Source organism: Pseudopipra pipra, chromosome 3 (genome assembly GCF_036250125.1).
Source record: "Pseudopipra pipra isolate bDixPip1 chromosome 3, bDixPip1.hap1, whole genome shotgun sequence".
In the NCBI taxonomy this organism is placed as follows: Eukaryota; Metazoa; Chordata; class Aves; order Passeriformes; family Pipridae; genus Pseudopipra; species Pseudopipra pipra.
Window position 1 is genome coordinate 35,616,381 of NC_087551.1, and position 22,454 is coordinate 35,638,834.

Sequence of the window (22,454 nt, forward strand, 5' to 3'; positions counted from 1 at the left end):
GCCACAGCCTTTTTCTTCTCTGGCCATATCAAGAAAACACTGAACCAATTAGTTAAAAGGGATGTTGTTCAGGGGCAGAAATAAAGATTTGAGGAAAATAAAATAGAAAAGAATATAAGGGCAGACCTGGAAAGAAAGTGATCTTCTTTGTAACACTGCAGTTCAGAGCAGAGACAAAAAAAAATAGTTTTAAACTTGCCCTCTCTGTGTCCTAGTGTAAGCTGTTAAACCATATTTGAATTCATGATTGTGATGCCAAGTGCTCTGTGATGGTAAGTGCCACAGAATGTAGCATTTTTTCCTTAAGAAACTATTTGAAGTCTGGCCTTCTTGATCCTATTTGAGTGATATTGAAATCCTGAGGCAGTCTCAGCAGCATTCTTTCCATTCAGAACTTTCTGCAAGTATTTTCAGGGTTGCCATGATGTTCCTGTTCAGGGATCCTAAAGCCTTCAGTCCTCATACTACATATTTCTACTTGTGGAAGATCAGCAGGTTTAGATTCTTAAAACATTTTTGGGAGCGCTTGGGATAGCGCTTTGAAATACTCCTGAGAGGACCACAGGACACAGTGTACAGTCTCTTCTATGCTGAACTGTAGGCAAACCAATTTCAGGCTCAGATCCTGAAGAAGAACATTTGATCTGCAGTTTTGGAGTTTCATGACTGAAACGCCAAATGTCTTTACTGAGATGACTCTACTGTTCCATTTGGCTTTGAGAGATCTGCAGCTGCTGCTCATCTCTGTGGTCAAAGGAGCAAAGGGAAGAATACTTGCCTCCCTGGCTGCTCTGTACTGGGACAATGGTAGCTGTGAAAAGTCCCAGTACAAAGACGAACAAACTGCCAGACTGAGCTGGCAGTGCGGGTGGGCTGTGCAAGGCTTGCTCTGCATTGCAAAATTCAGCTAATTCCCTGAAAATAGTTTCATCATCCTACTGCATGAGACAGTGGGGATGGTTCCTTTTAATGGAGCTGTTTTATAATACATGAGTCATTTATTGCTAATGGCCATCTATTTTGCCTTTGCAGGTAAACCATGGGCTATTACCCAGTGAATTGACTCAGACAAGTAATGCTGTATTTATAGAAAAATATAAGAGAGAGTACATGCCAAAAAAAAACCCCAACCCAAAACATTGTGTAATTTTCTTCTTTGCCTTCAACTAAGAGAAAGCTTTCAGCAATACAAAAATTGAAATGAAAAAAGGGTTATTAAAGGCATTTTGAGGGACACCAAGAACATTTGAAATTATTTTCATCTTTCACATTTGCAGACAGTGATGACAACATCCAGTTCATGGTCAAAACATTCCTGTGCCTCACAAGAACTTTATTTCTTCTGGGAGGCAGGGTCGGGTTGACTGCGACTTCTTTCCACATTGCTTTGTTTCCTCACTCTTGGCACAGGGGTAGGTATTGTGTGAAGCCCAGCAGAGTTGCAAGATTGTGGCCTGATTAGGATTCTCAGCAGGGCTCATTCTGCTGAGCATTGTTACTTTCCTGGTACTTAACAGAGCATGAGTAGTAAGGGTTAGATGGTGAAACATGAAGTGACTGCAGACAGCTTGAGCCTCATTTTCTGATAATAGGAGTTGCCATTATACTTTGTGTTCCCATGTGGACTGTTGATACCATTTGCTTTAATACACATAAATAGCAACCAGCTACCATGGCTATGATGATATCAAGTACTAAAAATATGCTAAAATGGCATTTAGACTTAGTGCTGCATACTAGAGAGGAAATTCATCCCTTGAATAAAATTGATTCCTTAAGATCACCACAAAATTTATGAGAATATAAAAATATCTTAAAGTCTTAAAAAATACCATGACCAAAAGGTACTCATTTATCTTCCCTAATTTGTGTTGTCCTAGAGGGAACTGGTAACAGACAAAAGATCAGAAGATAGGATTGATAAGCTCTGGTCCTACTCTGCTTCTTCCTGCTACATGACCTTGTACAAACCACTTTACTTGCTCCTAAGGAGTCCTACAAAGAATTCAGCAATATTTTAACCCTTAGTCCTTTTTCTTCCCTGATGTCATTAAACAATTGTGCATTTTTTTCCATTTCTGTAAAATCTCATGAAAAAACCCCCATCAGTGATGGGGGGTTTCATTATCAGAAATATTTTTTAACCTTTACCAAAAAAAAAATTACCATATTTGATCTAAGGTTGTTATTATATAATTTCTGCAGCCCTTTTAGCCATAAGATACTTGGTATTTACCTTTGTACAACCTTGAGAAGTATTTTCCCCTTATTTAACTTACTAACTTCTACATAAAAGTCTCAATCTTTGAAAAGTCAGTGAGAAACCTCAGTATAATTTTTTTTTTTAAAAACTCTTTTCAAATATAACCTTTTCTATTATTTATGGTGGGTCTTTTTGAACCAAGCTTGCCAGTTTCTCTGATGGTAGATCGAAACTGACTGTACAGATCCTTAGTGATTCAAACGTTCTGCTCCCTTTTTTTGCTGCAAGTCCTTTCTATAGTGCACTGAATTCAGCTAGCTCAGGAAAAGTAGTGTGAAAATATTCTTGCTACTCTCATAGCCTCAGAGACTATCTACCAATTTCATTAGAAATTCTGGCAGAAAAGCTGTACAAGCATGAGGATTCTCAGCATCACGTGGCAAGATGTATATTTTCTCTGGCATAAAAACCATTAATTCCTATTTCTGGGGAAGAAACAGAGGAATTGGCTTAATGCTGTCTTTCTCTAAGAAAAAGATATGAAAAAACCCTGATGAATGGTTCCTAGATGAAAGGGTTTTTTTAAAAGAAAGTACATTTTTAGATGAAAGGTTTACATGGAAGTAACAATATCCTCATGCTGCTCAACTTCTAGCGCATATATGCTTTCACCACTTCTGATCCAGCACTTCTCGTGCAAGGCTGCCAGCTCAGGAGAACAGAATGACTTCTGGCCAGCTTAATGCACTACTGGAACCACTGCATGAGCTTCCATGCATTGCAAACAGCAGTTGTGGAATCTGGACATGTTTTAGCAAAACTGGGAAAACCGGTCAAGTTTTCTCATCACAGTACTTGGCACATGGCACTTTCTGAAAAACATACAGCTCTCACTCTGAGAGTTGTTTTTGGTAACAGCTTTAAATTTGATCAGTCTATGAAAGCACAATGGTGGGGCTTAAACTCATTTTCACTGCCAGGCAATGAAATGGGACACAATCATTAACTGTCACTTGACAGAAGTGCTACTGGAAACTTCCCAACAGCCTAACAAATGAGTCCTACATCAGGGGCCCAACTTGGCTAAAAGATGACACTTTGCCAGACAGTTCCTTGGCAAAAAGCAGAGGGAGAAAGCTGATGGATCTGTTGTCATGTGAAGATGAATTCAAACTTGTTTTCAAGAAAGAGCAGCTTAACAATTTTAGATTAATGGAGGACTTTGGTCTAGTACTGAACATGCCTTAGAAATGTTGGATGTGCTTCAGTGCTGTCTCTACATTTTTTATTTTAGAATATTTGGCATATTAAAAGTTCAAGCTGAACCCAAGTGCACAATTTTTGCTGAAATTCACTGGTATCAATTCTGTAATAGCTGTCAGAGCATGCATCTGCTCCCCATCATCATTTTTTTCAAGAGATAACCACAATTTTTGGACATTACTGAATGCAGTAAACCCTGGGGTCATGTTATGACAAACAAGAATTACCATGAGATTTAATTCAAAGTAATACAAATCACAAATAATATAAAGGAGTCTTAAAAAAACTCAAAGTCTAAAAAATTCATTTCTAAAAAAGGACTTTATAGTTAAATATTTTAGGCTTCCTTGGGTAGCTGTTTTAGAGAAAAATATTTAGATGATTTCATTAAGGCACATGGATGTCAGCATGTGATCCTTTAAATATCAGCTATTTAAGAGTAGTACAAGAATCAGCAGAAATTCTGAAATCCCTGCTATACACTAATGAACCAGTGATAGTCATCAATAGTTTTTAATGAATAGTAGTTGTACTTGCTATTTCAGTTTTGCCTGTGGCCTCATTGCTGATTTCTAAAACTTAATATTGAATTTGAGAGTGTAAGGTGGAAGAGGAAAGGGAGAAGCATAGAGGATCCCTATTCTAATAGAAGAACACTGGATCCCTGTTAGGAAAGAAGAATCTTTGGAGAAGAAAGTGAGAAGGATCAGAGGGACAGTGTTAGAAAACACAGTGTATAGCCTGGAGAAGGGATTGCTTTTATGAAGATGCTACTAAGAAGCTTTCTCACAGCAGTGTGTATCAGGAGAATGAGAGACAACATATTGAAAGAGAGATTAGACAGGGTATAAAGAACAACTTTTTCACTCTGAGGACAGCCAAGCAGAAGAATATGCCCAGGGAGGTTGTACAATCTCCATCCTTGGAGGGTTTCAAGACCCGACTGGATAAAGCCCTGAGCAATTTGGTTTGATCTCAGTTGACCCTGCCTTGTGTAGAAGGTTGGACTAGAGACTTTCTGAGGTCCCTTCCTAACTCAATTACCTTATGGTCCTGTGAATGATTAAACACATGCTATTTCATACTGGGAAAGAAATGGTAAAGGGGGACGGAGACCGAAGGAATAAAAGCGGGTGGAGGAGTGTTGCAGAATGTAACATTGGCATGCTCCCGTTCAAATCATAGGCTTCTGGGTTGGGTTGCATTGCAACCGTTTGGGTTTTTATTTATTTAATTGAGCTCAGAGGCCAGAATGTCCTGTGACCACTATCCAGGTCACCCCCTAATTACTAGGAATTCTGAAACTTTCCACCTGTCCATTTGTTTTTATGATGATGCAGTAAGGCAACATTTTAGTACTTGAAACCCACCTGTCTAGAGGAACAAGGCTCTGTGAGGAAGCTAGGTTTTCATTTAACTATTGAAACAAAGACAAATCAACCAACCCAGGAAAACTACACCAAAAACCAGACCAAACCTTACATGTTTTATCCTCATTTTCCATTCTGGTTTAGGCTTGACCATTAAATTCTTACTGGAGGTACTGCTCATTTACTTCAATTTCACAGAAAATCTTCTCAGTCTTTCTAGACATTTAGTAATCACAGTATCCAAAAAGGTTAATGTATTTTCTTTGGGACAGTTTTTATTTTTTTTGCTACAGTATTTAAATTACAAGCTTGGGTGATGATTTCAAAGACAATTACTTACTCCTTTTGCTAAAGGAAGCTTAAATTAAATTTGTTACAAATAGTTCTGATTCCTTTCAGATGTTCTTGGCTTTACATTACAGTACAAAGCAAGCAAACATTCCTTTAGGAGGGTAACATCCCTTTAAGTTATGAAGTGGAACAGTACCCAGTCACACAAGAATCTGGACTTCCAATATACTCTGCTTATGTGATAGTTCAAACTTGCCCTTTACTACCGAAAACCCTAAACAAAAGTTTCCCTTTTCATTACACTACTTCTTACTGCTTGTCACCAGGGCTATGCATTTTCCAAGTATGAAAGCAAAGATAATGAAAAAAATTTAAAACACAGGCTGTGTCTAGATCACAGACTTCTGCTGGCATATCTGGGCTATGGAATCTCTGCTTTCTTACACTACCTTGAAAACAAGCCTGTAGTATAGTGTGGCTATGCTACATCACAGTGCTTTTTTTTTGGTGTAGTCTAGGCTATTTGGGGTGAGTGCCTTACTTCTCCTGTCAAAAAGCTCTTTTTTGGCAGCATGTGCTGAATCTACATCAAAAGTCTTATTGTTTTTTCTTTATCACAAGAATCTCTTCAAAATAATTATGGTCAAAGAATAAACAGGAAGGTGGGGGTTTCTAGTAGAGTTCTGCAGGTGATTAAGTGGCCACAACTTCTCTGAAGGTACTAGCAGCCTAAAATCCAGTCATATTTTAAGAAATTACTTTTAACTACTGTCAAGTACAGAACCATTCTCTGAATTTTCCTACCAACTACAAATGGTTTTATGCCAGCATAGTATGTTTCTCCTACTGCCAAGCAGAGCAGCATGAAGACAGTGTCAGGGAAGGAAACAGAACAAACAAGAATTTGTACACAAAAGGCTTTCAAATGCACCAAGTACGCGTGAGGGAGAAGTCTTTTCCCTCTGTTTTCTTCTTCCTTAAACAATCTCAGCTGTTGCTTGCTATTATTTTACCTCAAAGTACTCCGAAAAGAGGAATAACTGCTCAAATCCACTATTCCTTTTCACTTGGATTTACTTGACTGTAAGATTCTAAGCCCTGAGGTCACCCAGGTGGAAGCAATGTCACCAGTAGTCTGACGGACAGAGTATATAAGAAGGCCAATATCAGGCCTACCCACACACTCTTTGGAGTTCCAATGCAAAGCAAATTTTGTTGTGTTGGTAACTACAAGTTTGATAATGTACTATAAACCATGCAATCTATTTGCTCCAACAGAACTGTCACATGAACCAACAATTTATATCATCAGCTTTTTATAAAGGAATGCCAACAGAAACTGGATACTTGGTTGCAACTGAGAAGTCAGCAGCTCAGATAAGGAGCTGGACAGCCTATGTGTGTGTGCCATTTCTGCTCCTCCAAATCCTGAGAGACTTTGCAGGTGTGGTACCTTGGCATAGGTTGGGAAGGTTGGAGAGGTTCTCCAAGTAACAAGTATAAGGTAGCTAAGTTACACAGAACACCTGGTCACTCATTTTTCAAGGGGCACATGTTGGTAAAGTGGTGCCCAACCTCCTCATGATCTTCTCGGAGGCAGTTCTGCTGATATTAGTGACTGTGCAAGGAATATAGCACAAAGCGAACATACCAGGATTTGGACTACTGATTTGAAACTGAAATGCTTATTAAAAATTGCTTTGACTTTAAATAGCTTTAGAGTTTTAAATAAAATAATTATTTTAAAATAGTTTTCATTAAATGAACCTAGAAGTAGAGGATCCTTGGCCTCCATGTCTGATAAATTTTTGAATAAATAGATATATATATATACTTCTTGATCTTTTTGGTGATGAAATGCACAAAAAGTTTAAAAGACTTTTTTACCCTGAAATCAACAGTTGTCTCCTTAGGAATAAACTTAATATCCTGAAACACTCAATGCAAAGTTACAGAACCCAAAATACATTCTAATTACATAATCACTATAAATACATATTTTAACTGAATGCATGCGTTTTAATTACTCTGTAAGTAAATTACCAAAAAAGAAAATTAAGATTCTCTTTAAAAGATGAACTAAATAAATAAACAAACAAACCCAGAATTCAAATAATAAACTGAACCAGCCAGTAACACTTTAAAATACAAAAGTGTCTTTCCCTTTCTCCTTGAGATAGCCCAGCATTATAATACTCTGAGGACAACAAACAAAAAAATATATCAAACTACTGTTCTCAAGTTTCATTCTGAAAGCAAAAATTTTCATTACTTTGGGCATTTTAAATTTGCTAGCTTAATATAAAGCTGCACGCGAGGCTCCGTAGGGTATAAATAAACTAAGCCTTCACAGTGAAAACAAAAAGAGAAATCATACATGCAGTTTATTCTAGAAAAAACATGATTTTAAGTTTCACTTTAAAAACCCGTTAAGTGTAACAGTGCGTTAGGAACAATCAAGCTCACTAGAGGGACAATTTACTTGCGAATGCCAGAAAGCATGATCATTTAACGTTATAATTCTGAGTAGCATTTTGAAGATTTCACTTCATAGCATTTTACAAAACAATATCCTAAACCTGAACACACTGCATCATACAATGTCAGTAAGCATGAAATCACGGAGTGGAGTGAAGCGGATCCCTCAAAAATGCTGTTTCCTGAGGTGTAAAGGAATTGTTTCACACTTCAGCAGGGCTAGACCATTATGCTCTGTGCAAGGAGAGTTGCCACATTTTGACCAGAGTGTAGGCCAAAGGCCTGTGTATCTAATTCTCACCTTCACTGTCCTGTCAGTGTTTCTTTCACATACCACCACGCAGGGAGGGCTGAGCACCAAGCAATAGAAATACCCATTTAAAATGACTCTTTGTATTGATCTAAATTTGTTTGTATAGCTAATAGAAAAAGATCAGATTTTACAGTACAGGTCTCAGAACTGCAGGGCAAATAGATGCAAATGTGCTTTATCTGCTGGAACAAGTGCCCTAGACCACTAACATACTCACCACATCTGTGGTGAGCCTCTGAATCTTTTCTGTTGGATCAGTTGCACTTTACATAACATTCATTCACTGAGAGAGGCTGCAGCCACACAGTTCTGTGATTCTGTGCACTCATTTGGGATGAATCAGACACGAGCCCTAATTGCAATAAATATTCATAGACAAAGGCAAGGATCATTATTCCCCATTTATGGAGGAGAAATTGAGGCACAAAGTGATTACTCAAAGTCAGTGACACAGCTGGACAGAAAAGCCAGTTAGCCCCACACCTTCTACCAGGTGCTTCAAAATTGGCCAAAGACACTTGACTATTTAATATGAATAATTTACTAAACATCCTACTTTTTTTTCTGTGTTTAGTGAAACTAATGATTTCTTTTTTAACCCTCCATTTCTAAATCAACCCATACAATACTGAGAGTAGAGGTCCAGGAAATTTAGTGAAATCTGCCAGCAGATTTATCCCACTCATGATATTCACTGTAAGCTATAGATACAGGGTCAGCCTGGTAATCACCAAATGAGGGCTCCGTGAATGCTGCTGCAGTCTTCTCACTCCACCAAATAATTACATGGCTCACCAGGAGAAAAAATATGGAGAAAAACAGTAAGACTTAGATGAAAAATAACGTTTCCATAAAACACAGACTTATTGCATGATAGCTGGAGGCAACACCTTTGCACAAACAGCTGTAAATTAAAGCTGTCCTTTTGCTAAGCTTCCAGAGATTGCTTACACAATGTGTGGCAATGGGAGACAATATAGAAGATAGTTAATTTTCTTCTTTCTTCTTCACTTGCTCAAGTTGATGAAAAGTGACTTGCCTACTCTCAAAAGGGTGAAGGTATGCTCCCATACCACACTGCTACAATTGTGAACAGATGTGAACATTTTGCCACCTGATTGCTAAACTAAAATTTTCTTGATTTCTAAGTAAAAGTGAAAGTATATCAACAAATACACATCACCCGCAGGTGGCAAGTGTTAGAGAACTTGAAATCACAATTTTTTTCTACCCTCTCCAGTAACCATTGGTGAGCTCTTGATGTGCTGTCCCTGCTCATTTCAACTATGAGAAGGCTATCCAGTGTTTAAGTTCTTCCATACGCTGCAATATCTGTGTATAATAGAAATCCATGTTGGCAGCAAAATCAGTACACACAGGGGATTCCATGTCACCAAAGGTACAGTACAGTGCAGTTCCTCCAATGCTAAGGAAAACAGTTGCTATGCACAGCAGGATCAGCAAAATACAGGAGCCACCAGATACTTCATCTGTAAATAAGAGCAGAAAAGGTGAAAAAGGATGACATACAAAGCAATACAAACACATGCGAGAAAATCTGAGAAAAGTTTTTACCACGAATGAGTCAGGAGGTAAACACACTTAATAATGCTCAAAATACAGAGCAGTAATTGTATGTTTCTCAGCCTTTTCAGAAACCTAATTATATAGCTTCGTTTCTGCAGTCTGTGTACCTGTCCTTGCTCATATCACTTGTGGACTCATTCCACACAGAAGCAAAATGCACTCACCTATGAGAATGCCACACAGCCAAAGCCTTCCTTCATGGAAATAGTTGAAATGAAATGAAAGCTTTGAAACTAAAACAAATAGAAACACTCTTGCTTAATTTGTAATGACACTGACTGTGCTACCATGAACTGCTTGTGTTTCCTCTCACATTTTGGCTGTAAGGATTGAGACAAAACCTTCAGGGTAATGTGAAGGGTTATTTTACATTTCAGTTATTCTCTGCTACCTCTTTCCATGATTGTTTATTACAGAGTAAGAGCAATACCAGAGGTTGCAGAGATGCTGCTACATCCTCACAACCTCATAATTTTACTTTGGGGTCAGATTACTTTGGTAGTCTGCATCTTCTGTTATATTGATGTGGCTCTACGAAAATTTCTGAACTCCCTTCACTCTACATCAGGGAGAAGAAACAGTGCAAAAGAAGAAAAAAAGAAGAAAGATTCATGTGCTTTTTTGTGCGTGTTTGAAATCATATTTGAAAGAATAGCAATAGCAGTATAAAACAACTTTCCTTTTGAATCACTAAATCCTTGGGGAAAAAAATCATAGAAGAAACTCTAATTGAAATTTTATTTAAAACATAAATACTTTTAAAATAATTTCAAGGAAAAGATGGGATATGCTCTCTTTTAGGCTGTGAATGTTTTAGACATGCTTAATGCACTACTAAGTACTAATTAATACCATTTAGTGGCTGGCATACATGGTAGATATAGAAAGTACTATCATTAGCAACTAAAAGTATTTTTCTTAATATCTCTTTAGTTTGAATAATAGAGAACTTAAACTCCAAGAAAAGTAGAACAAAATAACATACTGTATTTCTCATGAGGCTATTCAGCCCATCAAAAAGGTGGTAGGGTGCAAAGCCAAATTTAATGATGGCTAGCAAATATGTATGGATATTAAATTATAAAGCAAGGTTAAAATCCTGGTCTACTAGAAAGGGTTGGAAAGCTACTGGTGGAAGAAGGACAACACATTGTTTCTTCTGCATCCCTCTTTACCCACATGGTAAATGGATTTATGGAGAAAGCCTACACCTCCCACCCTCTAAGCAATAAACATTAATGAAAGAACTTCCATTAGCTGCCACTTGCAAATCATTCAGTCAGATGAAAAAAACTGAGACTTCATTCTCAGACAAGCTTTAAAATGGAAGTGTGCTTATTCTATCCCTCTGTAGTCTTGTTACCCAAACCTGGTAGAGATTAATAATCTTTGATCAATCACCTTTACTTATTAATTAAGTTGAAAAAAACCAAGACAGTATGTTCAATGAATGCCTGCTTTGCTCTTGTGAACAAAAGGATCGGCATCATTTGCACCTCAAGAGTGCAATCCATAAATTAACAGCTTTAAATTACCTTGATCCAATGTGTCTTCCATTACTTGGAATCGCACTCTTCTCTTTGTTTGTCTTTGCTGGACTTGAGAAATTGTTTTACCGTCTCTGTCATCTCTCTTCTTTAGTATAGACACCAATCCTTCCGCTGGAGCAATCTATCAAGAAAGTCAGCGAGTGGCACAACAGATGTGAGAAACTGAAGCATGAGCTCTATTTAACAATGACTTAGGGAAGAAATGAGCTAAACGGTTAATAAATGTTTTCCACTCTACTTTTCTTAAACATTGCAGCACTTGTGAAACCTCCTTCTTGGAAACATCAATTCCTTAACACACAGGACAGCTGCAGTATCATTCCACTGTTCACTGACACTGTTTGCCCTTAAGTGTTACCAAAGTTAAATACACACACATTTACTATTCGGATCATCCTTTGTGTTCACTGCAACAGTTCCTTTGTAAGCTCACATGGGTTGGGGCAGTGATGAGGCAGATTTGTGTCAAAAACACTATCATCAGAGGGCAATAAGAAGTCAATGACACACTGCTGCTGCCTCTCCAAAGATATAATCCTGCAGAGACCATCAAATACTTATTGCAAGATTAATTTTCCAGCACTGCAATTGGTTCCCCAGAGTGGACAAGCAGCTACAGCAGAGCTACAAAACCAAACAGAGAGAACAACAGGGAAAAAGAAAGCTTCAGTGCCCTGGATAGATTCCAGCTCCACATAGTAATAAGCTCTCTGGATACAGCAGCAGTTCAAAAATCCTTCTCTACAGGCTGGTCATCCAAACAGCTTGCACAAACAGCGATACAGTCAACAAGTCAATAAACCATAACTTCTCTTTTGTTTGCTATAGCATTTGAACTAGTTGCAAGAGTATACGCTAAGCCATACTGGCATGAATGAGCAGTCTGTAACTTCCTAGTTATTAGAGAAATGAAAGTAGGTGAAGTATCAGGAGACAAATGCTTTCCTAAGCAAGTAGTTCCCGCTGGGCTAGAAATAAAAAGAAATTAAAATAAGAAGCATGTTTAGACATGGCTCTTTTTTTATCTTGTGAGCATCTTTAACTTAAAAAAAACCTTAATAATTTCTTCCTAGAACTTAGTAGGGCTTTTTAAAACTCATTCTGTAGATCAGCAATAGCATTTGTTAAATTGAAAAGTAATATGTATTCATTTGTGCCACAGATGAAACATCACATTTACAACTGAGTTTGCAACTCCTCTATAAGGAGATGACCCCAAACGCCTACAATTTTCACAAATACTCAAAAAACCCCAACTTTCCAAGTAACACCGTAGTTGCAGAAAACTGACTGCTTAACTCTACCTATAACAGAATTAAGTTAGAAAAGCAGCCATAAAAACTTGTTTGCATTGCAATTCCAAGAGCTGTAGAAAAACTGAAAAAAAGGGACTTCATAACTTATGCCCTTAAACATGCTTCATGTTATGAGCTTATATAATGCATTGATGCCTGCTGCAGTAAGAGAGATGGTGGACTGAACGCAGCAAGAGACAGAGCACAATCCAACAGGCACCAACTTTGGCATTTGCAACATTTTAACTGATAAATTCGGCAATTACACATACAAGTCTGTAGTCTGGCAGTACTTTGTAGCCCTCAAACCGACAAATGAGGTTACCCTGCACAACTTACAGAGCTGGATACTGTGGGTGTATGCCTACACGTCTAATAATTTCTCCCAAAATTCCAACTGAGAGGATAAAATTGATCTCTGCCACACTACCACTTTTGATACCCACTTTCCTTTTTGATTATCTTCTCAAGAGCTTGAATGGATTATTTAATGAATATTTAGTGAAAGTGTGGAGGTGGCGGAAATAAAGTCAGTCAACATACAGAGGACCAGTATTTGCCACAAATGAACCAAAAATAATGATCTGCAAGAGTCTCATCACAACAGACAAGCACACTGAGCTGAGGTTTCAACTGGTAATGTCAAATTAGCCTTGCAGAACCACTACAAAAATTTAAGAGGCCAGCAGGAAAAGCAACACTCAAACTTCCTTGTTGTGACAATGAAGGGGGATCATGTAGGAGTGCTTTAATTTGACTTATTTATTTGGGAGGGTGGAGATGAAATGATGTCCTTTAGAAGAGTAGATTATTTTAAGCTTCTGCTTACATCATTACTTTCATAAAGAGGATCAATGGCTCCTCCCACACCACCCACACAGCAGGCTAGCTGTCGCCTGGCACGCTTGTTCCCAAGTGGCTCGGACTGCACTAGGTGGGAATGTCACCCAGGGACAGCAGGGCATTCATACCAGTCTGCCCTAAGACTAGACGTGGCGGTCTAGTCGTCATTTCAAACTAAGGCACTTCATTTCATCTGTTGGCTCATGGTAGTTTCTGAATTACTGTGTCACAAACTCGGTCTTCTCCAAGCTTAAAACCAGAGGACTATCCTTGACAGGATTATGTGGAAATGTGTTTCAGTGATTACAGTTACATAAAAGGCTTGTGGAGGAAAGTCTTGCTACAATGAGGTTCATTTACTTTTCCTGTCAGCCTACATGGCTATGTTTCAGGATTTACTTTAAATGTATAAAGAACTAATTGACACAGCGCAGGTTCCTCTATTCTGAACATTTTCTTTTGCTTGAAAAAGGGGAGCAAGTGCTTTTGATTTTGCAATAAACAGAGCGTGGTTAGTGTTACTCTCCTACCCCAGCAAAAACCATAGGCTGTATTTTGAAAAATGGCCCCTTTACATGATATGTACTTCATACCTAGAATACAATCATAGAATATTCTGAGTTGGAAGGTACCCACAAGGATCATCAAATTCCAGCTCTTGGCCTTGCACAGGACCATCCCCAAGAGTCTCACCATGTGACTGAGAGCATTGTCCAAACGCTTCTTGTACTCTGTCAGGGTTGGTGCTGTGGCCACTTCCCTGGGGAGCCTGTTCCAGTGCCTGACCACCCTCTGGGTGAAGCACTTTTTCCTCATATCTAACCTAAACCTCCTCTGACTCAGCTTCATGCCATAAATATACTTCATCTGCCTTTGAATTTCATGAGTCATGTAATTAAGGTTTTTTTGTTTTGTTCTGCAATATACAAAGTGATTATATTAGATCCATCTCCCATTAATTAAACATCCAAGGAGAGGGACTTAGCTGCCACACAAGACGAAGTTTTAAATCCCAGTCTTTAGGAGGCAGGAGGAATTTAAAAAGACAGAGTATATTATGTAAATTGAAGTTAACAAGGGAACTGTGGTTAATACAGTTGACCACAAATCAAGCCTCTTCTTGACTTGAACTACGGGAGGAAAAATGTAGGCTTGCACAAGACTGCACTGAAAACATCTCTTACATGAAAGAACTGCATAAAGGACCTATTGAAACATAAGATATGTTCTTAATTCTAAGCTAGATAATTAACAAAAGATGGTCTTGGAGCATCTGTGTAACTGAGCTTACTCTCTCAGCTCTGCTGGCCTTCACAAAATCTTCTGACCTTTATAATTACTGTACAGAAACTGAAAATGGCATAGGGGTGTGTGGTGGCATTTTGACCAACAGCAAAAAGGAAAGCAGCAATGACTGTTGGTTAATTGAAACTCTTTTAAATATTTTAGCTTTTTGCTTTTTACCACCATTAACAGAAAGTAATTCTGCTTCAATGAAAAGTTTTACACTTTTTGGACAAAGTTTAATAACCAGGTTGCAAAATTAGAAAAAATAAGCTTTCTTTAAACTACCTGTCTCTTCTCTGTTTAAAACAGCATTTGCTAATAAAATATTAAAAAGCTTCTTACACTGTACATATTTTCAAAAAATATGATGTATACATTTATATATTTATAAACATACTGGACAAAACTAGTAAGGCCTTGTGCTTCAAGCTCTTAGAGAAAACAGATTGCACCTCACTATTAGAATTATTTGTACCATATAGATATAAATAAAAACCCCAAAAGGGAGGCACTGCAAACTGGGAACTAGAAAAAAAAGTTCACTGTATAAAGTATTTTGGTCTGAATGCAGAGAACCACTCAAGAAGCTGTTTTGTTTGTGTATTCTCCTGTGGACTGTATTCCTTATTCAGTTACTTGGCAAAGGACTACAGTTTCATTACTAGCAAAAGCAGATTTTTTAAAGCAGTAATCCACAACCATATGACAAACTGACAAAAACCAAGACTACCCTGGGTTACAATAAAACCAGCAGACAAACCCTTTTGCTAACAAAATAAATTTAATACATGAATAATTTGAGTTGAAAAGGAGCTAACTTAGCAGATTCAGTATTCATACCACAGTAACAGATTTTAACTTTTTTTTCTGCTGATATACTTGCCATGAAAGTACCAGGGCTCCTTTACACAGCAACAAATAGCTCAGATACCATGTAAGCATTTCAAGCAGAAGTGTAGTTCTTGCAAACTCAAAACTACAGGACCCAAGCTATAAAAGAGAACAGGGAATCTGAAACATTTTCTCCAAACCTAGTACAGACAGGTGGAGACTTCATTTCTTGGTGTATAAACAGTGCCAACCAAAAGCTGTGTGTTGTGGTTGACAATCTCTTTATCTTTGCTTTATAAAAATAAATTCCAAATTATAATTTTCTAATCAGAAAAAGCAGTAGGATTTTACTCATTTCCCTAATTGTCACTCACATAAAAAGTTTGTGTTATAAATTTTTACTTTATACAGCAAAATGAAACTGACATTATTAAGGTCACAACTTGTTTCACTGTTGCTGTGTCATTTCATGCTCATAGAAATGATAGCAAAGATATCTAAGAAGAGGCTATACACTTCTGATATCTGTTGCTGCCAACTGCTGACTGTGCTTCAAAGCTCCTTGTTAGCTGTATGAATCTTGTTTCTATAAAATGACAGTGATTTTCCATCATTTGCACGTTGTTGTACATAGTTTGTATTAGTGATGAAATACGCAGTATAAGGGACTGTACAATATGCAAAGTACTATTTGACTTTTGCAATTATTTAAAGTCAGAGTCAGAATTTGGTGGATTTTCACTCTTTGAATGAGTTATTGTAAATGACAGACTAAAAGCAAGCGACAAACTATCTAAATTAGAAAACTAGAGGAGATGATTCTTGGATCTCAATATGGGGTCAAACAAGACTTCCTAACTGTAAATACATGCACAAGTATTTACCTTTCCCATTATCAATAAATTAGTATTACATGTCCATTGAAGAACATTAATGAAATTTTGTTCTACCATATCATTTTTGTATCTAGGTTATTTCAAAATTATCTTTACTTCTGCCTTCCATTCTAATTTGTTTGTGGCAGGTTTGTAAATATTCACTCCATGACAAGTTTTATCACAGTCAAATTGATTTTTTTTTTTCTTTTTTACTGCCACATTGGTACATTTCATGTGACTCATTTCATTCATGAGGCTACCAATGCATTTTCTAAATATTTCATTAACAGCTACTGTATGAAAACACTGTTATCTTCTTAGGTTGCCATAGTCTGAACAATGCAATTTCAATGGCTTCAAAAGGACAAGAAAGGAAGAAGTCTTACAGCTGGTTACAAAGATCAGTCTGCTTGTCAAAACATCAGTGCGATCTTATTTTAGCACTAAAACAAAATCAACGAACACAAGTTAACAATGCTGCTTTCTCAGGGGTGGCAAACTCTTTTAATGTGTCTCCCAGGAAAGCTGTAGGGGCTCAGCACTTCTGAAATGAAACCCCAAGGCCAGTGATGGGTGGTAAGATTAATTGGAAAAACAAAATATAAGAGTATAATGAAACAGTACAAGCTGGTGTGCTGTCCTTAACTCACCCTGCTGCATCTAAAAATTTCATGTATTGCAGAACAACCCCAGGTGCTGCATATTACAAACTTTAACTGTTATTGAAGTTAATCCTTCTTCTCTTTTCCAATTTAAACCCATTGCCTCACACACAACTCAGGCCTGTAGTTAAGAATGATTCAAATGGACTCCCACCAGTGCTGGCAACATTAAGCCTTATATGGCCAGAAAAAGTACTGTAGAAAAACTAAAGGTACTTTTTCCTCTGCAGAGACTCAACTCTGCCATCAGAGTACTGGCAGTCCCAGCATCAGAGCAGCAAACTAGAAATGAAACTAGATTTCCAGTAAAGCATCATCATTGGTCACAGAGAGAATTAATAAGTCTTTTGCTAAGCCCATATACATGTATAACAGAAGAGTAATTTAAACATCATCCCTCAGTATTAGATTTCTTTTGAGCTCACTGAAAGTTCAGCATTTTAACAGAGGTGTACTGTTCTATTTCACATAGATAAATCGTAAATTAATCCTATTGTGACTATTTTTAAATTGCTCTTAAGGTCCCATGGATGCAAAATCAGAAAAGAAATAAAGCAAAGATGTCGTCATGCACTTTCTAAAAAAGTCCCAAAGCAATAAATCTTCTCTATTTTCAGAAGAGCAACCTAGCTTATGAAGCACTCACTCTTGTTGTGGCCTATCAGCAGTGCTTCAGAAAGGTGGGTTCAGGATCAGAAGCTTTCTTAGCTTTGGTTGAACAACAAAGCTATCTAAACTTGGCAAAATGAGAAGCCCATACAGTCATATACAGAATTTATACATATGTAGTTCTCACCTCTACAGAACAGGCATAAAAAAGAAAATTTTGTTTTTTGAATAGAAATGAATCACATTACATCATAGGCATTATGTACATCTCTGACATGAAACTTGATTTAACAGGAATTATGAGAACACCTCCTAACAGTCTCTGTCAGAATAAAAAGGTTAAAAAACACCAGCTGTTCATACTCATATGTAAAAATCAATCTAATTTTTAGAAACACTGTTTGGTGCTGGTCAAGAAGGAGACAAACAGGCAAAACCAAACTTTTTTCTCTGAATAACTCAGAACAATTAAATATGTAAAGATTTCAGATTTGAAAGTGATATATTAAGGAATATTTAACACATTTTGAAGTTGGAAATATCTAAAATATTTTGAGACAAACATGAAAGATTTTATAGAATTCATAATCTTTACCTCAGCAATCTCTATCCTTCTTGCAAGTTCATCAAGAGAAGAAAAGCTGTCATCTAGTGATAAAGCTTCCAGTGAGTTATAAGATGCTCGTTCAGGTGAAATATCTGGAACAGTGTCTGAGTCCTCTTGGTTTTCTAAGATTGATTCCTCAGTGTCTATTATGTTACCATTTAAAAATCTGAGAATTAAATCTTCTTGTTCTTCATTATTTACCTTCTCCTCCTGTCCTGCTGCTGTCTGTATTTCCTTGCACACCTGTGAATGGGCAGTACTCTCATGCTCAGACACTTTATGGCACCCAGAGCATACATCTGATGCAGTTCTGTCCCGTGAAGACTTTTCATCATCGTCATCAGGCTGTATCTGTTGCTGCTTTAAATCATTATTTTCAAGCTGGGCACTAGCAATTTCTGAAGAGCCAGCAGCTTGTTTTGATCTGAGCAGATTTCTATCAGCTTGTACATCCTTATCAGAAGGAACCAAATCAGTAGGCATATAGTCACCATCTGTTAAAACTGAAGCATCTACCATTGGCTCAAGAGGGAGTTTCACTCCAGGCTCCCCAGTCCCTTCTGTTTTTTCTGCATCCTTTGAGAGCTGTCTTTCTCTCAGCTGCAAATTGTTATCTTTACCGGCATCCCCAGATGATAAACAGCCCGAAAAAGGCCTGCCCACTGTCCCTGTGGACTGGGTGTGTGGCTCCAATGTTGATTCAGCACTGCAGTGCTGCTCCTCCATGTGGTCCTTTCCTGCAGCTACCCAAAGACTTCCTGCCTCTGTCTGTCTCTCAGTTTTGTTTTCATCTGGGGAAACAGTGCTCAGCTGTTTATCTTCTTTCTTTGGTCCAATGCCAGGACAAGTTTCAGTACCTAAGTGCAATAGGAAAAACAGTTTCAGAGTTTTTAAATGATTCAAAGCATCAGCCCAGGGGGGAAAGAGTATACTGTGATTTGATAACATTGTAACCTAATGCTTCAAAATGCACTCCCATAAAGGGTAGGTATTTTATGCACCAGTCAGAATAACTTTTATTAGTAGTCTCTGACTCCTGATTCAGAAGGAAAAAAAAAAGTATCTGCAAACATTCTTGCAGGCAAAGCACATGACTCACTGCCCTTCTGACAAGAGTTACTCCCTATATGTATGTAAATATCTTTCTGAACAGCCCCTTTTCTTCTAAAGGATATTTTATGTGAGTGCATCTCATGAAGGTCTGGAATTCAGACAAATGCACTTAATTACAAAAAACTATTTTGATGCTGGTGTATCTGTTGCACAGGGAGATATCTGAATTTCCTTTAAAGAAGCTGAAATAATGCTAATTTAATAAATATTAAATTTGCAGGTCACTAGCTCCTTTGGTTAATGCTAAATGAAATATCCATTATTTAATATCTCATAAAGGATAGCATAAAAAATGTTGCTTTTTGGATACATAAGTTAGTTTACATATTAAAAATGCAATTTGTTTCAGCTTATTTCTGTATTCATATTTACAATACATATGAAAATTATTTTTTCTTATCTAAAATTTCAGAGAGAAACATGAGGAATTTTGCATAGCTTGTGAATTCATCTACTACTGACATGATCTGCTGATGAAGGAGTAGATGGTTAGCCCAAACTGTCAATAAAATCACTAGATATTAGCCATTACAAGAAGCTCAAAGCCAAACTCCGTTCTAGGCTTATGAAGAGAGAAAGGGATGTTAAGAATTAGAATAAAAAAGTAAGCTAGCTATGACAGAAACTGCCTTTTATTCCATACTTGAATAAAAACTAAGTTACGACTATGTTATAATAGGACTACTGTTACAGTAATAGTAATAACCTCAAAGAACAAATTAATACCTCTAGAAAACACTTGTTTGCATTTTTTGTTCATAGCAAAGAGCAGAAAGGTTTTATGATCAGATTAAGGAAAATATCAAACAATGCCCTTATTAACTGTATGAGTTCTTACAAGAACAACTGAAGATCTCTATGCAAATTTTATCCTTCCTCCCTTGTTAAAACCTCGCTTAAAATCTGAGGAATTTCCTGAATTTGTTACATGAAATAGGGTCACATTCATTAAAACAAATGTTTGCATTAATTCACTGTATTGAACAATTTTATTAAATTCCAAACTATCCCCCTTTAAATGGATAATGAAATACAAGGTAGTACAGAAAAGACAGGCTTGGAAATTGAAAAAGAGAATATCCAAGCAAACCAAAACATGGAAAAAATATCAGAATGATGTTAACAGATAGAAAGGGTACAAGGAACCTAACTTCTGTAAAGCACTGAAAGAAGAAATAGGTGTGACACAGGGTCTTTTTGAAAATTAGACACAGATGAGTTGACAGCTCAAGGGATTTGTAACGGGATACTGAGCCCTTCACATATAGGTCATGAGTTCAAACACAGCCTGGATTATTGGTACAAGGTTTTGTTACCATCTGTCAATTTTTCCTAGTGGATACATCCCATTACAACAGGCATCTTTGTTGGCAGCCCCAACTGTAACAAAGATTAAATGGAATTGGAAATTAAATCAAACTCTTTACTGTGAAAGGTGGCCCCTTGAGCTCAGGGCTCTGTTCCTAAGAAAGTAATAAATGATCCTAGCACTGTTATCTAACCACAGATGTAAGGAACTGAGATGCAATTATCATTGTTACATTCCACATCAAGTTTTCAGCAGTATTTTTTTTTTACACCTACTTCAGACAGCCCCTTCCCACTACAAACTAAAGGCAAGTTAAGACAAATACTCGAACACTTAATTAGAAAAGATGCCTTTGCTTACTAAGTTAAATGAAGACATACCCACCCGTGGCAGTAATTTTTAGCTGACTGATAGAAATACAACAAAGTGTCTACTGAAAATTTTTTAGCAACAAAAAAACTTATGGTAATTTAAGAAATGCTTTTTCCCCTGACTGAGTTGCTTTAAAATAAACACTTGCTTTGTTCCTCCCAGAAACCCACAGCCTCCACTTTATCCTGTTAATCCACGACAATCTAGCAGACAGAGTACTGATCTACAGTAATCTACCAATAGAGAATTCACACTTCTCCATCTCTGCAATTCTTGCCAACTGATAACAAATCCCATAGAACCTGAAAGAAAACAGGGTATAAGGAATTCCTCCCCACCTTGGAAACAGGTCTATATGTACACGCTGCAAACTTATGTTAAGGGGTTTATTAAATTCTATTAAATTCAGTATTTCATTAGAAAAGTTTTCATGAAACACATTAATTTATCTTTAGTTTACACGAAGGCTATTAAGGCTTTCAGTCAGAAATGGAAGAAATTCATGGGTACAGGATGTATCAAACCTCATCTTTTAATATACACACACATAGCTGTCTTCCAGTTCTCTCTGCTGGAAGACTCAGAGTGAAAATCTGTCAGAAAGGAAAATGTAGTAGAACAGACCATTCAAAACCTTTGCTCAGAAGGGCAGAAAACTAATTCAGTGACTGTCCTGGGAACCCTGACTGGCTGACTACTTATAAAGCTGTTTCTCGGTCACTGTATCCCCACGATACAGGAATTGTGAATTCTTAGGATCAACTGCCTACAGAGCCTCAAACTAAGTTCCCAAATGTCTTCAGCAAGTTAATGCAGTAATTTTTGCTTTAGATTACTAAAGAAGTTTTATTTTACTTCAAAGATGCTACCATAGTACAGTGCAACAATCTTTACAATGTAATATAGCTACCTCTACAATGTATTATACATATTCTTATTGATAATTGGAAATTATCTGTGCTGTTTCAGAAAAATGCATCTCAAAATCTGTACATTGCATGTAACTTAAAATAGTTACTAATACTGTTTACTATATTGAATTGCCACACCTCAGAATATTTATTATCAGATTGTTTACCTTGTATTTTACACACACAAATTATGTATCTTATCTCTAGTTTCATACAATTTTGTAGTTTATGTAAGTTGCTATAAATGCATGCACATTTAAGACCTTTTTGATGGAGGTTAGAATTACTTTACAATTCTGAATATCAATAACTAATTAAAATTGCATAGTACATCCATTGTGCAGTCATGAAAAAAAACCCAGCTTAATCCATTTGTGGAAATCCAATAAATGCTGTAGATTCAAATGAAATAGTTTCACTGCATTTATAGGAATTTATCATTATAGTGTAACATTTCAAAAAAATGTATGCACATGTAAATGCATACACACATACCTGATTTAAAAGCAGCAGCTTCTCTTTCCTTTAGATTTTTGGATTCCATTAACTGAGGCAAACAACTGCTTTCCCATGTATTTTCTGCAGGTAATAACTGTAAAATATGATAGTATTTCCTGTAATTTTTGGAATTAAACAGGAATGTTGTGACTTTTTGAGACATTCAAACTTTAAACAGCTTCAA

At 37.0% G+C, this 22,454-nt stretch overlaps 1 protein-coding gene across 4 annotated transcripts in view; it reads right to left on the reverse strand.

Annotated features, from left to right (window-relative positions):
- Nucleotides 1–5,085: 5,085 nt before the first annotated feature.
- Nucleotides 5,086–22,454, reverse strand: part of CNST (consortin, connexin sorting protein) — a 47,860-nt gene continuing 30,491 nt past the window's right edge. For all 4 annotated transcript variants that reach the window (XM_064648639.1, XM_064648637.1, XM_064648638.1 and 1 more), the window contains 4 exons: nucleotides 22,268–22,364; nucleotides 18,056–18,924; nucleotides 11,041–11,176; nucleotides 5,086–9,408 (listed from right to left, as the gene is read on the reverse strand). In XM_064648639.1, coding sequence (XP_064504709.1) covers nucleotides 9,203–9,408; nucleotides 11,041–11,176; nucleotides 18,056–18,924; nucleotides 22,268–22,364 — 1,308 coding nt within the window. In that variant the 3' untranslated portion in view covers nucleotides 5,086–9,202. The remainder of the gene's footprint in view (nucleotides 9,409–11,040; nucleotides 11,177–18,055; nucleotides 18,925–22,267; nucleotides 22,365–22,454) is intronic.